The 19,604-nt window shown below is 39.7% G+C and overlaps 1 protein-coding gene across 3 annotated transcripts in view; it reads right to left on the bottom strand.

Annotated features, from left to right (window-relative positions):
* bcas3 (BCAS3 microtubule associated cell migration factor) overlaps positions 1 to 19,604 on the bottom strand; it is a 418,130-nt gene that overhangs the window by 320,737 nt on the left and 77,789 nt on the right. For all 3 annotated transcript variants that reach the window (XM_022195624.2, XM_022195625.2, XM_022195626.2), the window contains exons 14-15: positions 13,016 to 13,149; positions 2,699 to 3,029 (exon numbers count right to left, since the gene is read on the bottom strand). In XM_022195624.2, the coding sequence (XP_022051316.1) occupies positions 2,699 to 3,029; positions 13,016 to 13,149 (465 nt within the window). The remainder of the gene's footprint in view (positions 1 to 2,698; positions 3,030 to 13,015; positions 13,150 to 19,604) is intronic.

Genomic DNA, 19,604 nt, shown 5'->3' with positions numbered 1-19,604 from the left:
AAAACACCGGGAGCCGCAAAATCCTTTTGGCATTTAAAATGAAGACAACACTGCATATATCGCTTTTTTTTTTTTTTTTTTTTTTTAACCTCTATGCCCTTGTTAATCAGTCGTGATTAATTAATTACAAAGCCTCTAATTATTCATTTTTTAAATTGTGTCCTTCTACTAATATTTATCTTACCTGGTTAATGTCATTTTTGCTCTTGGACCTCATATGTTACGTAATGTTAGCTGGAAATCAATATTTTGCGAATGTCTATTTAACTTGTAAAAATCTATTTATCTTAAGCTAATAACTTTTCTCCGGTAAGTCGCTGCCCTATTTTCCAAGACGACACTCCTCTGACTCTCTGACCTGCTGCCGTGTTCTTGCGAGTAACGTGTATTACCCTACCATGAGTACTTTTGACTCAAAGACAAGACGTGTCTTTCTTGGAGTGGAGCTTTAATATACAGGCTTGCCATTCTTGAGTACAAAACGATGTGAAACTACAGGCGTTGCTTCTCCATCTCCTCTGCATCACCCTTGCGCTCTCATGTCCCAGCCAGAGGAAAACCCCAGCAGCACATCCGGTGGAGTGACGCGTCAAAATAAGAGCGGTAATTTCACAATAAAACTCTATATTAAAATGCAGTGAAACGCGCCTGAAAGGCAGAACAATTTATTTTCCAAAGTTACAGGGAGCCACAACAGAGGGCTGAAAGAGCCGCATGCGGCTCCGGAGCCGCGGGTTGCCGACCCCTGGACTAGATGTTGCTGGCTCTGACTGCAGGAAGGTTCCAAATGCGTGCTATGTAAATTGCAAAATCAGATGAAAAATCACACAGTTCAGCCAAGTTTTCACATTTAACTCTGCTAGCACGTTATAGCCGATAGAACGACGCTGAAGTTAGCTTCCGATTCGGCAGCTTCCGATTCGGCACTTAAGGGGAAAGTTAAGGGGAAATGAAATGAACGTGCCGTGCGACAGTTTATCCACCGATTATCTGTTTTTTCGACACTTCTTGATGTGTAAACATTTTAGACATTTGGGTAAGACATTAACTATGCCTGACAAGAGGTATTGTATTGGTAAAATTAGTATTTTATTTGTGAAAACGTTTAAGGGGATACTTCACAGTTTTTGCTTTATAACCAGTCCTTATTAGACCAGGTCCAGGTCGAGAACCGCTACACCTAGACTCTTCAAATCTGGACTGAATTATTCTACAGAGCCTGTAGATTCATAAAAACATAGTGTCTGATTTGTGAAAACTTTATTCTATTTGTGAAAATGCAATAAAGGCACATTTTACAGTTTTTTCTCATCCAGACCACATTAGACCAGGTCCAGGTCGAGAACCGCTACACCTAGACTCTTCAAATCTGGACTGAATTATTCTACAGAGCCTGTAGATTCATAAAAACATAGTGTCTGATTTGTGAAAATTTTATTCTATTTGTGAAAATACAATAAAGGCACTTTTCAATGCTATTTGTCATCTGGGATGGGGTTGCGCAACTTATTTATACAATTAGTCAGAACAATGGCCTCTACAGATAATGTAACAATGATATAAGAATGCATTTTTTATGTTTTCTCATTCTTCTTCCTTTGATATGTGATTACAGGTACCTTGGTTTTGGATGCAAATTTTGTCCTTCTAACATTTGGGAGTGTTAACTCTTTTTATGTCAAGTTTTGTCTTTGTAATGATCTGACCAATCATTCACAAAATACTCACAATATATGTCAACAATGGTATCATGAACCTGTGACACCCTATTTCTATCATTAATAAACACTGACAATCTTCAACATACATGGACATGGTACATGGACTTTCAAAAAAATGTCAACAGAATTATTAACAACAAAACCAACAACAACAATAATAATGATAATAATAAGAATAAGTATAAGGTTAAGTATAGGTTCTCGACCTAGACCTGGTCTAATGTGGTCTATATGCTGAGAAAAACAGTAAAAATGTGCCTTTATTGCATTTTCACAAATAGAATAAAGTTTTCACAAATCAGACACTATGTTTTTATGAATCTACAGGCTCTGTAGAATAATTCAGTCCAGATTTGAAGAGTGTAGGTACAGTGGTTTTCAATCTGGACCTGGTCTAATAAGGACTGGTTATAAAGCAAAAACGGTGAAATATCCCCTTAAACGTTTTCACAAATAAAATACTAATTTTACCAATACAATACCTCTTGTCAGGCATAGTTAATGTCTTACCCAAATGTCTAAAATGTTTACACATCAAGAAGTGTCGAAAAAAACAGATAATCAGTGGATAAACTGTCGCACGGCACGTTCATTTCATTTCCCCTTAACTTTTCCCTTAAGTGCCGAATCGGAAGCTGCCGAATCGGAAGCTAACTTCAGCGTCGTGCCGATAACTCGTAATAGTGGCTACTAGTTTGGTGCACTGCCAAACGTTTCAGGTGGAACTCGCTCTCGACAGTCTGTACTCTGGGAGTGTGAGTGCAAAGGCATAAATATATTATTCAGACAATAATTATTTGTATCAAAGAACACATCAAACATATGAGGTCCTATACTGCAGTGGTTCTCAACCCTGTTCCTCAGGACCCCATGTCCTGAGGAACAGGGTTGAGAACCACTGCTATACTGAACCACACAGGTTCTGGACATACAAATAGGCAACAAAAAGAAGACCCTCACTTCCCATCCCTCCTCACCGTGCAGTGGAGAACCTGAGGGGCTACTGGAGAGGCCTGGTATGGGGCTACAGCGGCCTCCGATGCCTCCTCCACCACCCAGAATGCAACCACTTCCTGCTATGCCTCCTGCTCCTCCTCCTAAGGCAGCCGCTCTGTTCAGCTCCTGTTCGATCTCCTCCAGGCCAGCGCTCTTTTGGAAGCGAGACATTCGGTTGACAACCCGTGGGGACATGTGCGTGCGGGCGCAGGGTGCACCACCGTAGGGGTTGATGGGAAACACATGGGTGGTGCCACGTAGAGTACTGATGGCTACCCAGCGACTGTCCTGGCTAAAACACATGTCTTGGACCTGAATAGAGAAAGAACAGGTACAGAAAGAGGACAAAGTAGAGAGTTCAGACAGTAGAAAGTGAAGACTGATGAAGAATGAAATTATTCCACTTTAGTTCACTATGAACATGATTGATTCTTGAATCGATCAAACAAACAATTGTAAAACACAAATTTGAGGGATGTCAAAATGAAGCTAACTATTTCTATTCATTAATGTAGCAGAATTTACTGAATACTTTAAATACACACAAACTGACAGTAGGCAGGCAGCTGATGTAGCCTTAATTGGTACACTGGTGGCATGATAACAGTCTATTGTAATTCCCAAAACTCTAAAGTCAATTTACACCAAATAATGCTAAATAATGATCTGCTTTTAATCTTGTATTTGACAAACATTGCTGAGGTCTTCTGTCTAAATTTTTCCATAGCAAGGTTCTTAAAAAGTCTTTAAAATTAGGAACAAAGACTAGAACATTGAGCATGGAGATTCGCAAGCCTTATTGTGCAAATGCTCTCACTGTGTAACCTGTCGTCCTCCACAACCACTCACTGCTGTGCTGCTGCACAATGTCAATTAACAGTTAACCTTCTAAACCTCAAGTAGTTTCTAGGCATTTTTTGTTCTTGTCACATTTCTACTATTGATTATTTTTCACCTCTATGGAAATAGTACAACCAACATTTGTGCAGTATGGCAGCTATAATACAAAAAAAATCCTCAAAAAGAAACAGTTTAATTTCGTTGATAATTTTTTGTACAAAAAAATGGGGAAAAAAATAAATCAACATATACAAGTGGGCATTTGAGATTTCGCCATGGACTGCAAACTGGAGCAGATTGGAAAAAATCTAATTTTGTGTCCGTCAGAAGCCCAGATAATCCAACCTTTGTGTGGAGAATCTTCACTGGTGACAAGAGGTGGGTCTGTGGCTACCATCAACAGAAGAAACAGCAGTTTTCCCACTTAAAGAAATTGTAGTTTCCAAAAACTGGACAATTCACAGCAGGACAGAAGCATCAGGAGCATGTTTATTGTATTCTTCAACATTCACATCATAGTACACCTGGAAATCATTCCACAGAGTTGGACGATCAAGACAGAGTTCTACTGTGATGTCCTGATTTGTCTTAGGAAGAACAATCGACACAAACTACATGGGCTGTAGCACGCTGGCATGAGGTGCTCTAATGCACTGTGTGACAGGTGGCAGTTTAGTGATTACAAAGAGAGTTTTAGCCACAGTGGCACAACAGATGCTTCCCACTCACCCTACACATTAAATTCAGATTCCTGGGACTTCTCCCCTTTTCACCCAAAATTAGATTTAAGTTGGATGGTGGCTGTTTGAGACAGTTTATGAGATTTAATACTAATTGCAGATGCTGCTTGACATACCCAGACTTATCGGGAGCGTAAGAAGCATAACAAAAGCACTGGGGAACGGCAGTCAAATTTAATTCAGGTACAGTTTTTCATTTGTATACACACGGACTAATAAGAAAGCAGGCCTCAAAGTGAAACTAAAAGCAACAAAAGTGAATAAAGCTATGATTGTTACACAGAAATCAGAAAACTTGAAATTACTATGACTAAATTGAGTACAGTGCGATTTGTCATTAGCCTGATAACATGACCATGGTTTAAAAAATGGCCAGAATACACCACAGCTTTTTTAGTTTTGGATACAAAAACACAAACAATAGTTAGCAACTAAAAATCAGTAGGAAACACAGTTGCAGCAGGACTCAGGAGGCATAGAATTAGCCATAGTATCACTAATCAGAGGTGCAGTGGCTATCCTCTTAAAAGACAACATGCACAGAGACTACTCGCACAATCTAGCTTTGAAAAACAGAGGGGTAAGCACTTTTAAATTGGTACAGAGGTTACCAGTGGCTATCAGAGTACCTGTGGCAGTTCAGACAGCATGACGGACATTACATAACATCAACCTATTTGGATAGCATGCAAGAAAAACTGTTTTTTTTGTTTTGTTTGTTTTTCAATACAAAATAGCAAGAAAGTAAGGGACATGAGGAGAAGCCTGATGAACACTGAGCTGCACAATCTTTGGTCAGATAAGACCGAGACAAATTTGTTCAAGCATGTTTGGTGTGAACCTGGCCAGAACTATCACAGTGAATGCATAATCCTAGGAGCTAAAATCCCACCAGAGGTGAGAGTGTGATAATGTGGGGCTGCATGAATGCAAATGGCACAGAGGAGATGGATGACGCGATGGATATGACTGGGCAGTGAATGTGGATACATGAAAATACTGGCTGGCAAGATGACTTCCAGTCTGCAGAGGTTTGGCAGAAGAGCATCCAGCACATTCTGAAGCCTACCAAAATCACACAAGACTTTGTAAAGAGAAAATAAGAGAGAACAACGGCATGGCCAAATATGTTGACTGACTTGAAAGCAGCAGAAAAAAAATGTCTCTGGCCAAACATCTCTTCAAAAAATTGGGCAACATTGGTATCCTCCATATTGAAAAAGAGTATGGAGACAGCATGGAAAATAAAGGCAGACATATAAAGAGTATCAGCACTGAAACATGAAGTGACTTTTGAAGAGAATTCTTACTGTGAGGCTTGTCTTTTTATCCAGAAAATTAAAAAAAAGTATTTCTTTTGTTTTCATGTTTCATATTCTTGTATCAAATTTCACATACTATCTTTTTTGATATCTTATCGCATTATAAAATTTTCATTGTATAGTGAAGCTTACAGACAATTTAATATGCAAAGTTACTTAAAGCTTGTTTGAAGAAACATGGGCAGTATACACAAAAAAATCAGCATGCATTTGTCTTTAAGCACTGCTAAGCAGATTTGAATTTCTAAGATTGATCATTATCAGGAAATGTTCTACTTTCGGAGAAAGAGTACAAGAAATAAAAGTGACTGTTTCAGAGAGGATTTGTTTGTGCAAGTGCAACTCTAATTGTGGAAATGGCAAATACAGTTTGAAAGTGGATGTTTTACTTACTTAGTATAAAAATGGTGAACACATAGGTATCTTGACAACCAAAAGTCAATAATTTGATAGTTTCTCTTGCCACTATGCTTGTAAGCAATCTCAAATAGCTTCATACATCCAGTATATACAATAACTCCTCGAGATTTGATCAAGGTTTAGTTTCCTCAGCCTTTCCAAACCGCCATCTTGTTCACAATCAAAAATAACTAGATGGATTTGCTGAAAATACAGTCTTTCTTGAGTATTTACTTCACCGCAGAAATATGCATGGCTTTATCACACAGATATACAACAGTGTCTAAGGTGAATGATGAACAGGGTGAGAGGATTAGACAATATCTTTTGGAATAGGTGACAGTGTGATATGAGCCTGTTTGGTGGTAAAATAAAATGTTAAGTAAAACAAAAGAGCTGACGGCGTCCTTTGTTAGCACTCCTCCTCAAACTCTCAGGGAGCAGACACTTAAGAAGATAGGATCTCCCTGAGCATGTTAGACATTCAGGAAACCAGACAGATAGGCTGCAAGAGACAATGGAAGCAAAGGAGAGCGTGAGAGTCAAAATGAAAAAAGACAAAAGAGCAAGGTGACTGATGAAGGGACTGTATGTTGAAACAGCATCCTTCAGAATCAGAATCAGAATCAGAGAATTTATTGTCATTGCACACTTTAGTATACAACGAAATGCTGTTAAAAAAAAATCGGAGGCTGAAGAAGGTAGACAGGACTGGGGAAAAGGGAAAGCAAAAGGTCCAGGAGAAGGTTAAAATGAGGAACGCAAAACTCTTTAGTCAGGCAGTCAGAGAGACAGTTCTGTACCTGTAGGCCTTTCTAATCTTCTGCCAGCTCAGACTAGGTAATTGTCCCCAGCAATGACAGTTAATATGGCATCCTTTGCATACCAGACTGTTACTTTACTTCACAAAGATGAGTGAAAGAGGAGGCTTGACCTCTGCTGTGGCTGATTAGAGATGACTCAGAGACGAGAAAGGACTACTTTGTGTGTGTTGTAATTGGTCATAATAGACCTGTCAGAACTCCAACTGTAAATGGGAGCTTGGATTTTACTGTCAAATCCATTTTATCAGGTTTTTATCAGATTACCTGAAAGGTGGCTGTAATTGTGCATTCATAGCCTGACAACCCTGCAGATATCAAACAGTTGTCAAATGTTATCTTAAAATGGTGGAATGCAACTGCATTTAAGTCACATGCAAGTGGTGATGTGAAGGCAGCACATTCCAGAGAGGCCGGAAAGCTCACTTCACTGTCTTTGTACAGAGTACTTGATGACAGTCAGATGACAGGAAGACATACTTAATGCTTCGGTTTTTTTTTTTTTTTTGCTTTTTTGAATCAGTGACACTAGTTAGGAAGATTAAGCAGCTCTGCTCACCTGAGAAGAACTCTGAAGGAATGGCAAGAATGTGAGAAAAATGGACAAAGGGACAAGACTGAAGATAGAGGACAAAAATAATACTCATATGATACGGGGATGTTACATTAAGACAATAACACAAGGAGAATTAAAAAGGGTTTTTGGGACTGTCTGCGTAGGAGACCTTTAATGTAAAGAACAAGGCTTATTTTGATGAATGAATGAATTAATTCAATAGAAGTTATACTAAGAAATTGGTTCTCAACAACATTTAATCTGATACAATGAAAAATAACAGCACTGCCAGCACAGATTTTTTAAAGGCTTTAAACTGACAGCTTATACCCCTCATGTTACCTTGGAACCATGACTTAATTGCTTTAAGTATATTAGAAACAACAAACTACAACTTCCTGCCAACTTAGACTGACAGCAAAGCAAAGCCACAGGCTCTCTACATGTAATGACGTTTTCATTTATTGTGCCACTGTGTCGTCATAGCGATGCTTTGTGGTGTACATGAAGACTTTTATAAAGCTGTCTGGACACCAGGTTTACTCTTTACATAGTCAGGTAGAGAGAGAAATCAGCTTTCCCACGTACATGAAGGCTTCAGGAAAAAAGTGTCTACAGAAAGAGAGGCCAACCAAGAGTTAGGTCCATGTAAATATGCAGATACAATCTCTATAAACACACATTACTGGAGTCACAGCAGATGGTATAGGACTGTAAAGTTTAGCAGTAAAGGAGTGCCAGCCCTGTAACCTCAATGACTAGCTTTCTCCAGTTTACCCGCGACTCCAAGCTCGTCTGCATTCTGGTCCACCTTCAGCCCCGTACAGCTGTTATCAGCTGCAGGTATGTTTACTTGGCCTCGGGTCACTGACAGCCAGTCGCATGTTTGGCCACTGGAGACAGATAAGGCGTCTCTCCACCCACCTAGCTGAAGACTTTATCACTCTCCAGTGTGTTTCTGAGTGTGTGTGTGTGAGTGTGTGTGGTGATAACCTCTGGCCCCAGCACTAGTCTGGGGCTGGCATTCCGTGTTTACAACGGGTTGGATCAAAGCAGGCTCAGTGTGCAGCCGGTCAGCGGACCTGCCGTTTGGTCATACATTAACTAGTGTGTGTGTGTGTGTGTGTGACGGTGTGTTTTCCCAGTCAATAATCCTGAACTGAACAAGGCCTGAAGTAGTTTTGTTGAGTAAGCATTTCTAATTTACTGCAAAGCCTCTGCATGTTATAGCTGAGAGTGTATGGGGAAGAAAGCGTGAAACATCTTAACTTGTTAAATGCTGATCACTATTCAATTATTTCACTGCTCATTTCAGGTCTTATCTTTTAATGAAATAAAGATGTACTGCATGCCTATTTACGTGACTGAAAGCCAACATTAAGACGACAGGTCTACCTTTACTACGTGTAGAGAAAGCAGATCTGTGTCCTACAGGTGGGTACATTATCATCATGCCATATCTGTGCATACTTATATACAAATGATGTGAAAGGGGTATATAGTCTTTAATATATATGGAAATACATTTAATTTATATGTTGTTGTGGTTTTTTTTTTTGCCTCTTTGTGCTCAAGTAGTTCTTGTCTTGCTTCTTCTATTCCCAGTGAGGGATCAATAAAGTTATCATATCTAATCTGATCCTATATTATCTCTCATGTCAGTTTTAAATGGAATATTGCCATAAGAATGCTTTTATTCTAGCTGTATTTATAATGACATGAAGTTTGTATATTAATCACCTTGCTTTTAAGATGCTCCTTCATCATAAAATACCAAAATAACCAATACTACACTGCAAAAGTAGGAACATTCACTAAGTCCATCCATCCATTATCTATGAACCGCTTAATCTTCATTAAGGTCATGGGGTGCTGGAGCCTATCCAGCTGACTGAGGGTGAAGGCAGGAGACAGCTGGACAGGTAACAGTCTATCACAGGGCTACACATAGAGACAAACAATCACACTCACATTCACACCTATGGACAATTTAGAATCACCAATGGAGAGCATGCAAACTCCATGTTAGAAAGATCCTAAGAAGGCCGGGACATGAACCTGGAATCTTCTAGCTGCAAGATGAAAGTGTTAACCATTCACAAAGTGATAATATTTATTAAGTATCAATATTTTTTAACTGTTGTATAGATTGCATTACATCACTAAGTGTCTGGGTAGGCTGTTATTATGTACTCTGGTTTATTACTATACTTATACTACTATACTATAGTTTATTACCATAGTTTATTTTTAATGCTGCTATTTGGAGAGTACTAAACTGATTTCCATTGTTTTCTGTAACAATGACAATAAAGATTTTCTATTCTATTCTATTCTATTCTATTCTCTGCTAACCAACCGTTCTGACTACAGAAAATATTCCCCTATGCTTCTGTTGTATTCTATTTCTGTATTATTGAATAATTTTACAATTTCAATTTGCAGCAGTGCTTACACTGCAAATCCCCTGCAGTGTTTTTTTTTCTTTCCTGATATTATTAGATGCCCCATTAATGGGTTTCACAGACTGTTATTTTGCTTGTCATCCTCCAATATGGGCAACGATTGATCCTCCAGCAAATTACACCAACCACATGTCTGCTACTCTTCCAGAATCAGGTGCTTCATGATATACCCATAGAAAACCCTGCAGGTTAGATGTGCTTTGAAGTACTCCTGCCTTGTGGTTTTATTCTACTGGATGTCTATTCAGTGATCAAGCAATATTTCTTTAACAGAATCTTTCATACTGTATTGTAGAGAACAGAATTTCCTTATTTTGAAAGATGTTCTGAGCAGGGCTCCATGATACTGAGTAAAATTGTTTTTTGCAATGCAAAAAAGTATAAACATTTTCAGATAACTTGATTTTTTTTGTGCATGAAAAAAATTAAAAAACAAATAAAATAATAAGAAGAATAAATGGTGATTGTGTAATTCACCTTATCTCCATCAACAGACTTAAAAATTGTTTCTGAGTGCAAAATGTTTGGAATTTTTACATGGTGTAGCAAAGGCATGGAAAAGAGTTTGTTACTTTAGATGTCATTCAGATCTGCTTTGTCATACAGAGTTCTATGTGCTAATTTCCATGCTCAAACACAGAAGTTGTGTTGCCATATGTAGTGGCAACAACTGCAAGACACTGCCAACACAGTACCATTTTTTGGTCAAGATAATTCTTTCTGTAGTCAAAATCATTAACTGAGGGATGTTGCATCATGGCCAACACGATAATGGGAATATTTAACACAATTATTCAATAATGATTTAGACTCAAAACAAGGTTCTTCTTCACCTGATCTAGTGCATATCCTTGAGGCAAAATACAAAAAGATGCAACAAACGCATGCCTTTCAGTTTATCTCCTCCGTTTCTAATTGGGACATACAACAACTTGTTCTTCTATTTTCTATGAACTGGTGGTTTAATGTTTTTCTGAACTTTTCATGGCTAATTTCTCTCACAACTTGTCTTTTTAAATGACTGTGTCATTTGGAGAGGCATGAATCCAGGACTGTAGAAGAACGCAGCACATGAATAGCTGAGAGAACTACTAGTACTGACAGGAAAGAAGGCAGCAGTTGAGGATAAATACCTGTACTTATGCCAGCTAACAAATATCCAATTTAATTAGGTTTCAGAAACACGTCTAATGGTATGTGATTGTGATGTGTTAGAGTGGAGGAGAAACAGTAAATAATGCTCATTTTCCCTTAAAAACATACACTAAGATTGAATGAGGAACGCAATAAACACTGATTTGGTAGCAGTTCTAAACATTTTTTACAACAATTTTATATCGACATGTATTCTCAATGAGATTTACATCAATGGCAATAACAAACAGTTCGAAAGAATGTTAGTGATCATGACAGTTCCACGAAAACGTGTCAGAAGCAAACCGCCATGAAAGCGCATAATGAAAATGCAAAGTGTGGCTTCATAAACCAACTCTTAACACGCAAAAACAGCTTATCATATCTCCTAATACTGGAGCTCCTTCACCCTCCGTCACTCTGTTCAGGTCTCCTGCAGCTATCTGCTCCTTTCTTCACCCTTGTCTGCATTCACAGGCCTACTTTGTTGGAGACTGTGGCCAACAGAAACCAGCAGTTGCCTCTGCAAGACAGGCTTCAGTATCTAAAAACACCTGCAAACCAGTACCTCCCAAATCTGAGTGCATAAATTCAAAGCAATAAGGTTTAATTCTAATGAAACATTTTCCTCTCCTGGTTTCAGTTCATCCATCCATCCATTCTCTATACACCGCTTTATCCTCACTAGGGTAGCGGGGGGTGCTGGAGCCTATCCCAGCTGACTCGGGCGAAGGCAGGGGACTCCCTGGACAGGTTGCCAGTCTGTCACAGGGCTACATATACAGACACACAATCACTCTGGTTTCAAATAAAATAGGTCAATACAAAAATCTCTATAATTAGTGATATTGTCTGAAATTAAACATTGCATCATGTTTTTTTTTTTTTTTTTATTTAATCTTAGTAAGACTAGATAGCATCACTTTTAGCTTTCTGGTGAGCTTTACTGAGTCAAATGAGCCACACTCAAAATGGCAGCAGTGGGTCATGTTGTGAGAACAGACAGTCTGGAATTGATGCCAGAACTGTTGGGTGGAAAGGGTGAACTAGACCAGAGAAGTTTTGATTTTACCAAAACCTAAGTCATTTTACTGCTGCTGTCTGGTTGGCACTGTTCTATAGCACCGTTCCCTTGACAGTATATACTGTAAAGATCAGCATACAGTTTGGTGAAAAAAAGCCCAATAATTGGCGTGCTGCCGATTGGCAAAGATAGCCACTATGTGAAACCTAGTAATAACAGGGTTCTCTGAACATCCCAGATCAAGGTGAGCAAACTTCCACCAACAGGGGACTGGAACAGACTGGTAATACACAGTGTTTAATTGTGCAGACAGACAAACATTACAAGACTTCTGTGTCTTCATCAGAGTCAAAGTGGACAAAGACATAAAGTTGCTTCATGTCTTTTGGAAGTGAAAATGAAAGTGAACGTTTAAATTGTTTCATCAGTCAGAAAGCACAAAGAAGATGAAAAGACAGTGGGGTTGGTCAGTTAGCGTTACTTAAAGCTATGAATTAATCGGTGTGCTCCAGGACCATTTTGTCTCCTGTGAGTTCATTTTATGTGACCAAAACAGTACAAGAATTGGAATTTGAGTATTTGGGTGTTTTAGCTCTAAAAACTATTATCATTGCGCTGCTCTCTGTTGCTGACCTTGTGCTTCCCTCTGATTCTGAGCTGGATTCTACTGTAGCTGTCATTATCGCTAGTATATAGTCTTGTTGAATGGAGAAATTATCATCAATAATGATTTAGACTATACATATAATTTGAAAAATTTCAGAGTTCACATCCTGGACCTTCATTCTTTCATGCTTTGTGTTAGAGTCAACACAATCTAATTGACTGAGGCTTATTTGGAGGTGAAATGACCAAACTGTCCATTCGTTACATTTCAGAGCTACCTTGGCTTGGTGAATGTAGTGTGTGTGTGTGTGTGTGTGTGTGTGTGTGTGTGTGTGTGTGTGTGTGTGTGTGTGTGTGTGTGTGTGTGTGTGTGTGTGTGTGAGTCTCAGACCTTGGCTTCAGTTTCCCCACGATGGAGGGTATACAGATGATGAACAGCACTCTGTGATGACGCCCATGGGTGGGTGAGGATCTGGAACACGTGAAAATCATGGCCCAGGGTGTCGGAGGTAACCAGCAGCATTCCTACAACCAGCACAGAGACAGTCGTCAACATTAAGAATCCATTCCATAGCTGGCTTCAGCATAAACTGTGTGTCCCCATCACAGCAACCGCTGTAGAAATGGTCTTATTGTGCCATTAATTCCATGAGGTATAGTTTTTGTTCTTGCATGATGCTGCCATACTCAGTACGTGTGAGGTGCCCTGAACAAGAGCACTGAATGGCCCACTGATCAGCCCTTTCAGTCTGTTTTCAATAACATTAGACAGGTTCAGCCACAATGCCTGCTTGAGTATAAATAATGTCCGTTTAAAACTTTAGATTTTTGCAAATTGTCAGAAAATTTCTACAACAGCAAATGCATGGGAGATACCAAAAATAAGTAAACCTCTGCACAATATCACTTACATGTCCAGTGATCACCTCACAATGACAGTGCTATTTAGAAATTCACAAAAAAGTAGCTCCTCTACTTGTGAACTTGGGAGTATTTCGCCCATCAAAAACAAATATTTTAGAAGGGTTAGATTAAAAAAAACACAATCCCCAAAGTAGAAGCTCAACAAATGTGCATTTGATCACTAACACACACGTTAGAAATTTGTGATCACCAAAATTAAGTCCACTGATTTCCATTTAGTCTAACTGCATGATGATGGGTTTGGCATGACCTATGAACACCAGAAGTGTCTCAGTTTTCAACCTATGGGCTGTGAATATATCCATGATGGCAAACACAGTTGCAGCACTGATGAGGAGGTATAGAACATGATGTAGTACCACTAATCAGAGCTGCAGTGGTCCTTCTAAAATGCCATCATGTACAGTCCACTGCTTGTCCATCTGGCTCTGACAGATCGAGACAGACAAGAGCTTCAGACTTGACACAGAGGGTATCAGTGGAAATCCGAGTTTCCGTGTCATCTTAGACAGTAGTGCCAGAGGATGGCATCCCGAAAGCTTGTTCTTCTGCAACATGAACATGACAAGAAGTCTGAGACCAATATACATTTGCCAAGCTCAGATGAGGTCTAGCATGTTTGGTGTAAACCTGGATGGGGTTACCACAGTGAATGCATAGTCCTGAATATGAAGCACGGCGGTAAGAGTGTGATGATAGGGGGCTGCATGACTGCCAAGGGATTTTAGGTGATAACAAATACAGATGTCACCATCAGTGTCTGAGGATACACCAAAATGTTGGCTCTCAAGATGATTCTTAGTTTGCTGAAGCTTGGCAAGAGGAATATTCCAGCTTGATAATGATTCAAAGCACACTGTCAACATCACAAAAGAGTTTCTAAATAAGAAGAAATGAAAAGAAGAAGAAGAATAAAGTTGCATTGAGTTCATACTGTGGAGTCTGTATGTTGAATGTGATAAAATTAAACAGTTTGACATGCCAGCAAATATCCTACTGCTCAACTCAGAAGTAACTACTGTAAGTTGACAACATTTTTCATTATGTGATGTTTAAATAATATTGTACAGGTGTGCATTCTGTCCTATATTAAACTGTGTGTGTTGTCTTCACATGGCAATATCAAAAAATATCAATTCCAATGTGATGCAGTATAAATGCAAGAGAGAAGAGAAATATCACTTTTATGAAATATGTTTTGTTTTTTTCCCCTAAATGTACAAACGTATAGTGATAATTATCCAACATACACGACCACTGAAAAGTTTGGGGTCACCCAGGCAATTTCATGTTTTCTATGTAAACACGTGCTAACATAACTCCACAAGGGTTTTCTAATCATCAGTGAGCCTTTCAACACCATTAGCTAACACAATGCAGCATTACAACACAGGAGTGATGGTTGCTGGAAATGTTCCTCTGTACCCCTATGGAGATATTCTATTAAAAATCAGCCGTTTCCAGCTACATTTACCACATTAACAATGTGTACACTGGATTTATCATTCATTTACTGTTATCTTCATTGTAAAAAAAATGCTTTTCTTTCAAAAGTAAGGACATTTCTAAGTTACCCGAAACCTTTGAACGGTTGTGTATATGTTTTAATGCTGCTCCCAGTTTTGAGAAAACTAAAAAGTCTGGTTGTGGTAGAAACTGTTGCCCAAGATAACTCTTAAGTGGGCCAGTGTGTAAAAATGTTAAACTGTTAAACTGATACAAAGTCAGGCCAACTGCAATACTTAAACTGTATTTCACTCCAGTGGCTCACACAAAGGCAGCCAACACTACCAACTGTGCAGGACACATGCTAGACAGCATGACAGAACTAGTGTGCCTTTAAAACAAACAAACCAACCCATTAAAACAAAGCCAGCTATCGTTTGTCGCTGTCATAAAATGCAGCTTTCCCTCTCATGATAGTTTGGTCTGGTTAAAAGCAGGGCTTGAGTCGTGTGCTTCTTCAACGACAGACAAGATGATGAGTGTCTGTAAAAGAGAGAATCTATGTATTCATACATCAGCATACAGTTATGGGCATGTGTATGCACATAGAGATTCACCGAAACGCTGAACCACAGCTCAACACAAGTGTAACCAACACTGACAGGCCCATTCATTTGGGCCCATTTTATTTGAAGCTCGTCAAACTCCAGAAAGTATAGGCCCTCACCATAAACAACATGCTCAACAAACCACACCAGAACAAACCCAGATCTAAACTGGCTTGGCTAGGAAAATAGCTGCACTGCTTTTCAAGCACAACCCAAAACCCATCCCCAGAAGCCTTTAGAGATGTTACAAACAAACCCGTTTATCAGGTAGTAACTTCCAATGTTGGAAATATATCACTGAAACATCACTGAGTGTAAAAAATATCCAAACTTCTGTCCTTTTGACAACTCCAAGACATAAGCGATATTAAAGTAATTAGTATTTTTCCTCTGATTTTTTCCCCTAGGAATCTTTTATGTGGAATCTGCAGTAGGTTTTAATTAGTGGCCGGGCTTTATTGGGTGGCATGTCAAATGTGAAAAGAGGAGGCTGGAATGGCAGGAGATTAAAAGGATTCAGCAACACGTGCGAGGGAGTTGGAAAACACTCCCTCTGTGGAAAAAAGAAGCCAAGTATGCTACAAAATTTTGCACATTCATTCAAAGTTGAAAGGTTTCTTTTTTTTAAGACTTGTGTATGAGTGAGGAACAGTTCTATTCAAAGATGATGAGGAGATGGAATGAGGGAAGTGCAGAGGGAATGAGCGATGGGGTCATGCAGATTATCAGAGGTGGAGGCAAGAAAGCAGTAGAGAGGCCAAGTGAAGTGTGCATTAAGACAGCGGTTAGCTATTCATGCTGTATCAGAGCGACCAGAAAGCCATAGAGCTAAGGCCCAGGGCCTGTAAACTCTTGAAAACCCACGCCCCAAACGAGGTGCCAAGCCACAAGAAGCATTTGCGTCAACTGGGAATACAGAGAAAAAAGGGACGGGGCCCTTCTAATTATAGAGTCTGGAAACGGAAGCGCAGGGTGATTAGGAGTTGAGGCGCTGCGGTCTGTTTATCTGGGAGCTTCCTCTCGCTCTCAAACCATCTCTCCCCCACTCTCCACTCTTTCTTTCGTCCTTCCTCTGTGCTCTGTTTTGGTCGGGCCCTGCCCACCCCAGGCTGTAGAGTCTGGCCCCTGACTTTCTGGCAGATGAGACTTGGCCGCTGTGTTCTGGCCAGGGCCAGCGTTTCTCTTCTGCTGATGTCTGGGCTCCAAAAAAGTAACAGCTCAGAAAGGCTGGAGAGCTTTGTGAGTGCGAGCACCCGAGAATTGGGGCTTTTGTGGCGTTGTTGAAATACAGAGGCCCTCGCCGAGAGGCGTCAGTTGGTTAGGCCGCGGGAAGGCCAAATTAAAAAGTAGCTTAGCCGCTCGGCGGGTGAAAAGAGAAGGTTTCGGGGAAACCAGAGGCTGGCCGAAGCAGGGTTTGACACGTCCTATTTATAACACCTTGTCCCAGGGGTTACAGTGTTATTTACGATGTTTTAGTACCAAGACTGCTGGCACACGCACTTAGACATGCGCTAAACTGGAAGGGATGACCTCTAATTTGCCATGTGTGCGAGACATGCGCCCGTATGGGACATGAGGGAAGTGATATAATCATTTCCATAAATATCTGCTTTTGCTTTCTGATTTTTTTTCCCCCGAAAATCTTTTTGTTTTGTTTTGCTGCAGGCTTTACTGTCCCATCTCGGACCATCCAAACAGAAAACATCTGCTCAATCCCATTAATAGTGAGAGGATGTTTCATTTACAAAGTGGTTGGGCGAGCTTTATTCTTGACAAAGGCAGATGGGATGAGAGGGTGGGAGTCAGGGAGAGAGAGAGAGAAAGGCAAAGAAAGAAATGGAAAGAGCAAGAAAGAAGGCGGTGATTTCCCTACTTGGCAACACAGAAGGCCACAACAAAACTAGTCCACTTTTTAATTAACAACACTAGGCTCAAAAAAAGCTTTGAAAATCGGGAAAATCTCAAATTATAACCATGTGGAAAGCATAAAGCTTACAAGATGGAGTACTTGGGGGATTCAGATAGCTTTACTGTTACCAGGATGCATAAACTTCAGAGCAAATGAGCCCAATGCACAAATGAAAGACTATCCATCATAAGACGAGGCTTTGTTTTCAGGGCTGGCATTTTTGGGGAGAAGGACAGGACTTTCTGCATGTCTGTATGTATTTACACATATGCTGGACATATACAGCATCACTCTGCAGTCTAATATGCATACACAGCTAAACAAAATGTTCATTTTTATTCTTCTAATCAGATTCCTCCAACCATCCATCCATCTACAATCAACCCACCTATCCGCTTAAAACTCTTGTCAACTTTCAAACTGTATTACTAAAACTGTTTAAACTTAACTTGTGTTCTTTCAAGAAATTTTGCGATCTTTCTTTAACAAAGTGCCAAAAGTTTGGCTTTCAAACTACATACGTAAGCAAGTAATAGATTAATAGGCATGTGTTCTCTTCTTAACCAGGGCAATTTCTGCTACTGGCTGGAGTGCAAATTGAAAAGGAGGAGAGATCCCCACTAATCCCTTCACCACCACAGCACCACACTAATATACGAGCAGTTTTATTTCTGCTAGGCAGAAGGGTAAGTATTAAGGTTAGTCAGCAAAGCCAAGAAAGCCAAAAGTCTACCACCTCTAATACAGCACAGAGGGTGCAGTGTGACAAATTACAATCTGATTTAAAAACGATCAACAGAAAATGGTTTTATTTTTAACTGAGAATGAAAAAGGAGCTTATTGAAGGTTGCATGTATCATTACTTTACAGGTTTTATATTACAGTCTAAACGAAGCCTAAATCTTGAATTTAAATACCACAATTTTTAAATGTAATATTTACTGGAATATCTCATTATTAACTTTCTATTGTTTTTCTGCTGATATACAGTATTAGAAAATGCTTCAAACAAAGTGCACTAAAGCACTTTGTTTGAAAAAAAAGCTGTGATATTTTGTGGGCACCCTTTCAAACAACACCAGTTCTTCTTGGTGCATTGGTTCACAGTTTTTCAAGGTATATGACAGAAGCATCTTGCTACAGTTCACCAGTGGATTTAAGCTTTGGTCCATGGTGTTCAGCACAGTGCTCCATATGTGCATACCAAGTTATTTTGTGACTTCTATGTGTTAAATCTTTGAATGAAAATGAAATGGTCAAAGGTATATTGGACATCAGCAAAAATAAAATGACAGTGTGTATGAAGTAATGCCCTAAATATACCATACTTTACAGGTTAGTCAAAGTTCTCTGAATCCCTAAAACTTACCTACACTTGAAAAGAGGAAAAGAAGGTGACGGGAAGGCAGTAAGGATGGGGGACGGAGAGAGGGTAAGGCCTCCAAAGAAAACAGAGAAAACAACGGAGGAAAAGGGGGGAGGTGCTAACGGTTCATTTGATGTACAGTGGGCTGAAACCAAGGGTTGTGTTTTTCTACGCGCTCCACAGGCAGACCACCTGTGAGCACTTAGATATTAATAGATATGAAAAAGGTGTGTGTGTGTGTGTGTGTGTGTGTGTGTGTGTGTGTGTGTGTGTGTGTGTGTGTGGTTAACCTGAGGAGCTGCTATTAGTTTGATATTACTACGCTGGAACGCCGGCTGTTTTAACAGGGCAAAAGTCACTTGGCTTTAAAGTTGTGCCGACACACAAGGAGCATGCACCGTAGCGGTCAAGTTCACAAAGCGTGACTGTTCCCAAAGCAGAGCTCCAGGCTCGTTCTTTCATCACTTTAAGTGGAAAACATACCACTTAAGTCTGTTTTTGTGGAGCATTTATATATTTGCACACTTTCTGCTGGAATTGTTTAAAAGAAGAGAAAGGTTTTTATTTTGTCATATGCCAGAGGCCTGTCCAATGAACACAGGAATAACAGGCTGCATAAAGTGGCAAGAACATTAGAAAAAGCCTGTGTTCTGACTTCACCTGCAAGAATTCATCTGCCAAAGCCACAACTCCAATTTACCACCACTAATCCAAAATCCAGTGAATC

Source organism: Acanthochromis polyacanthus, chromosome 13, assembly GCF_021347895.1.
Source record: "Acanthochromis polyacanthus isolate Apoly-LR-REF ecotype Palm Island chromosome 13, KAUST_Apoly_ChrSc, whole genome shotgun sequence".
NCBI classification, from domain to species: domain Eukaryota; kingdom Metazoa; phylum Chordata; class Actinopteri; family Pomacentridae; genus Acanthochromis; species Acanthochromis polyacanthus.
This window is presented reverse-complemented; position numbering and strand designations above follow the sequence as displayed.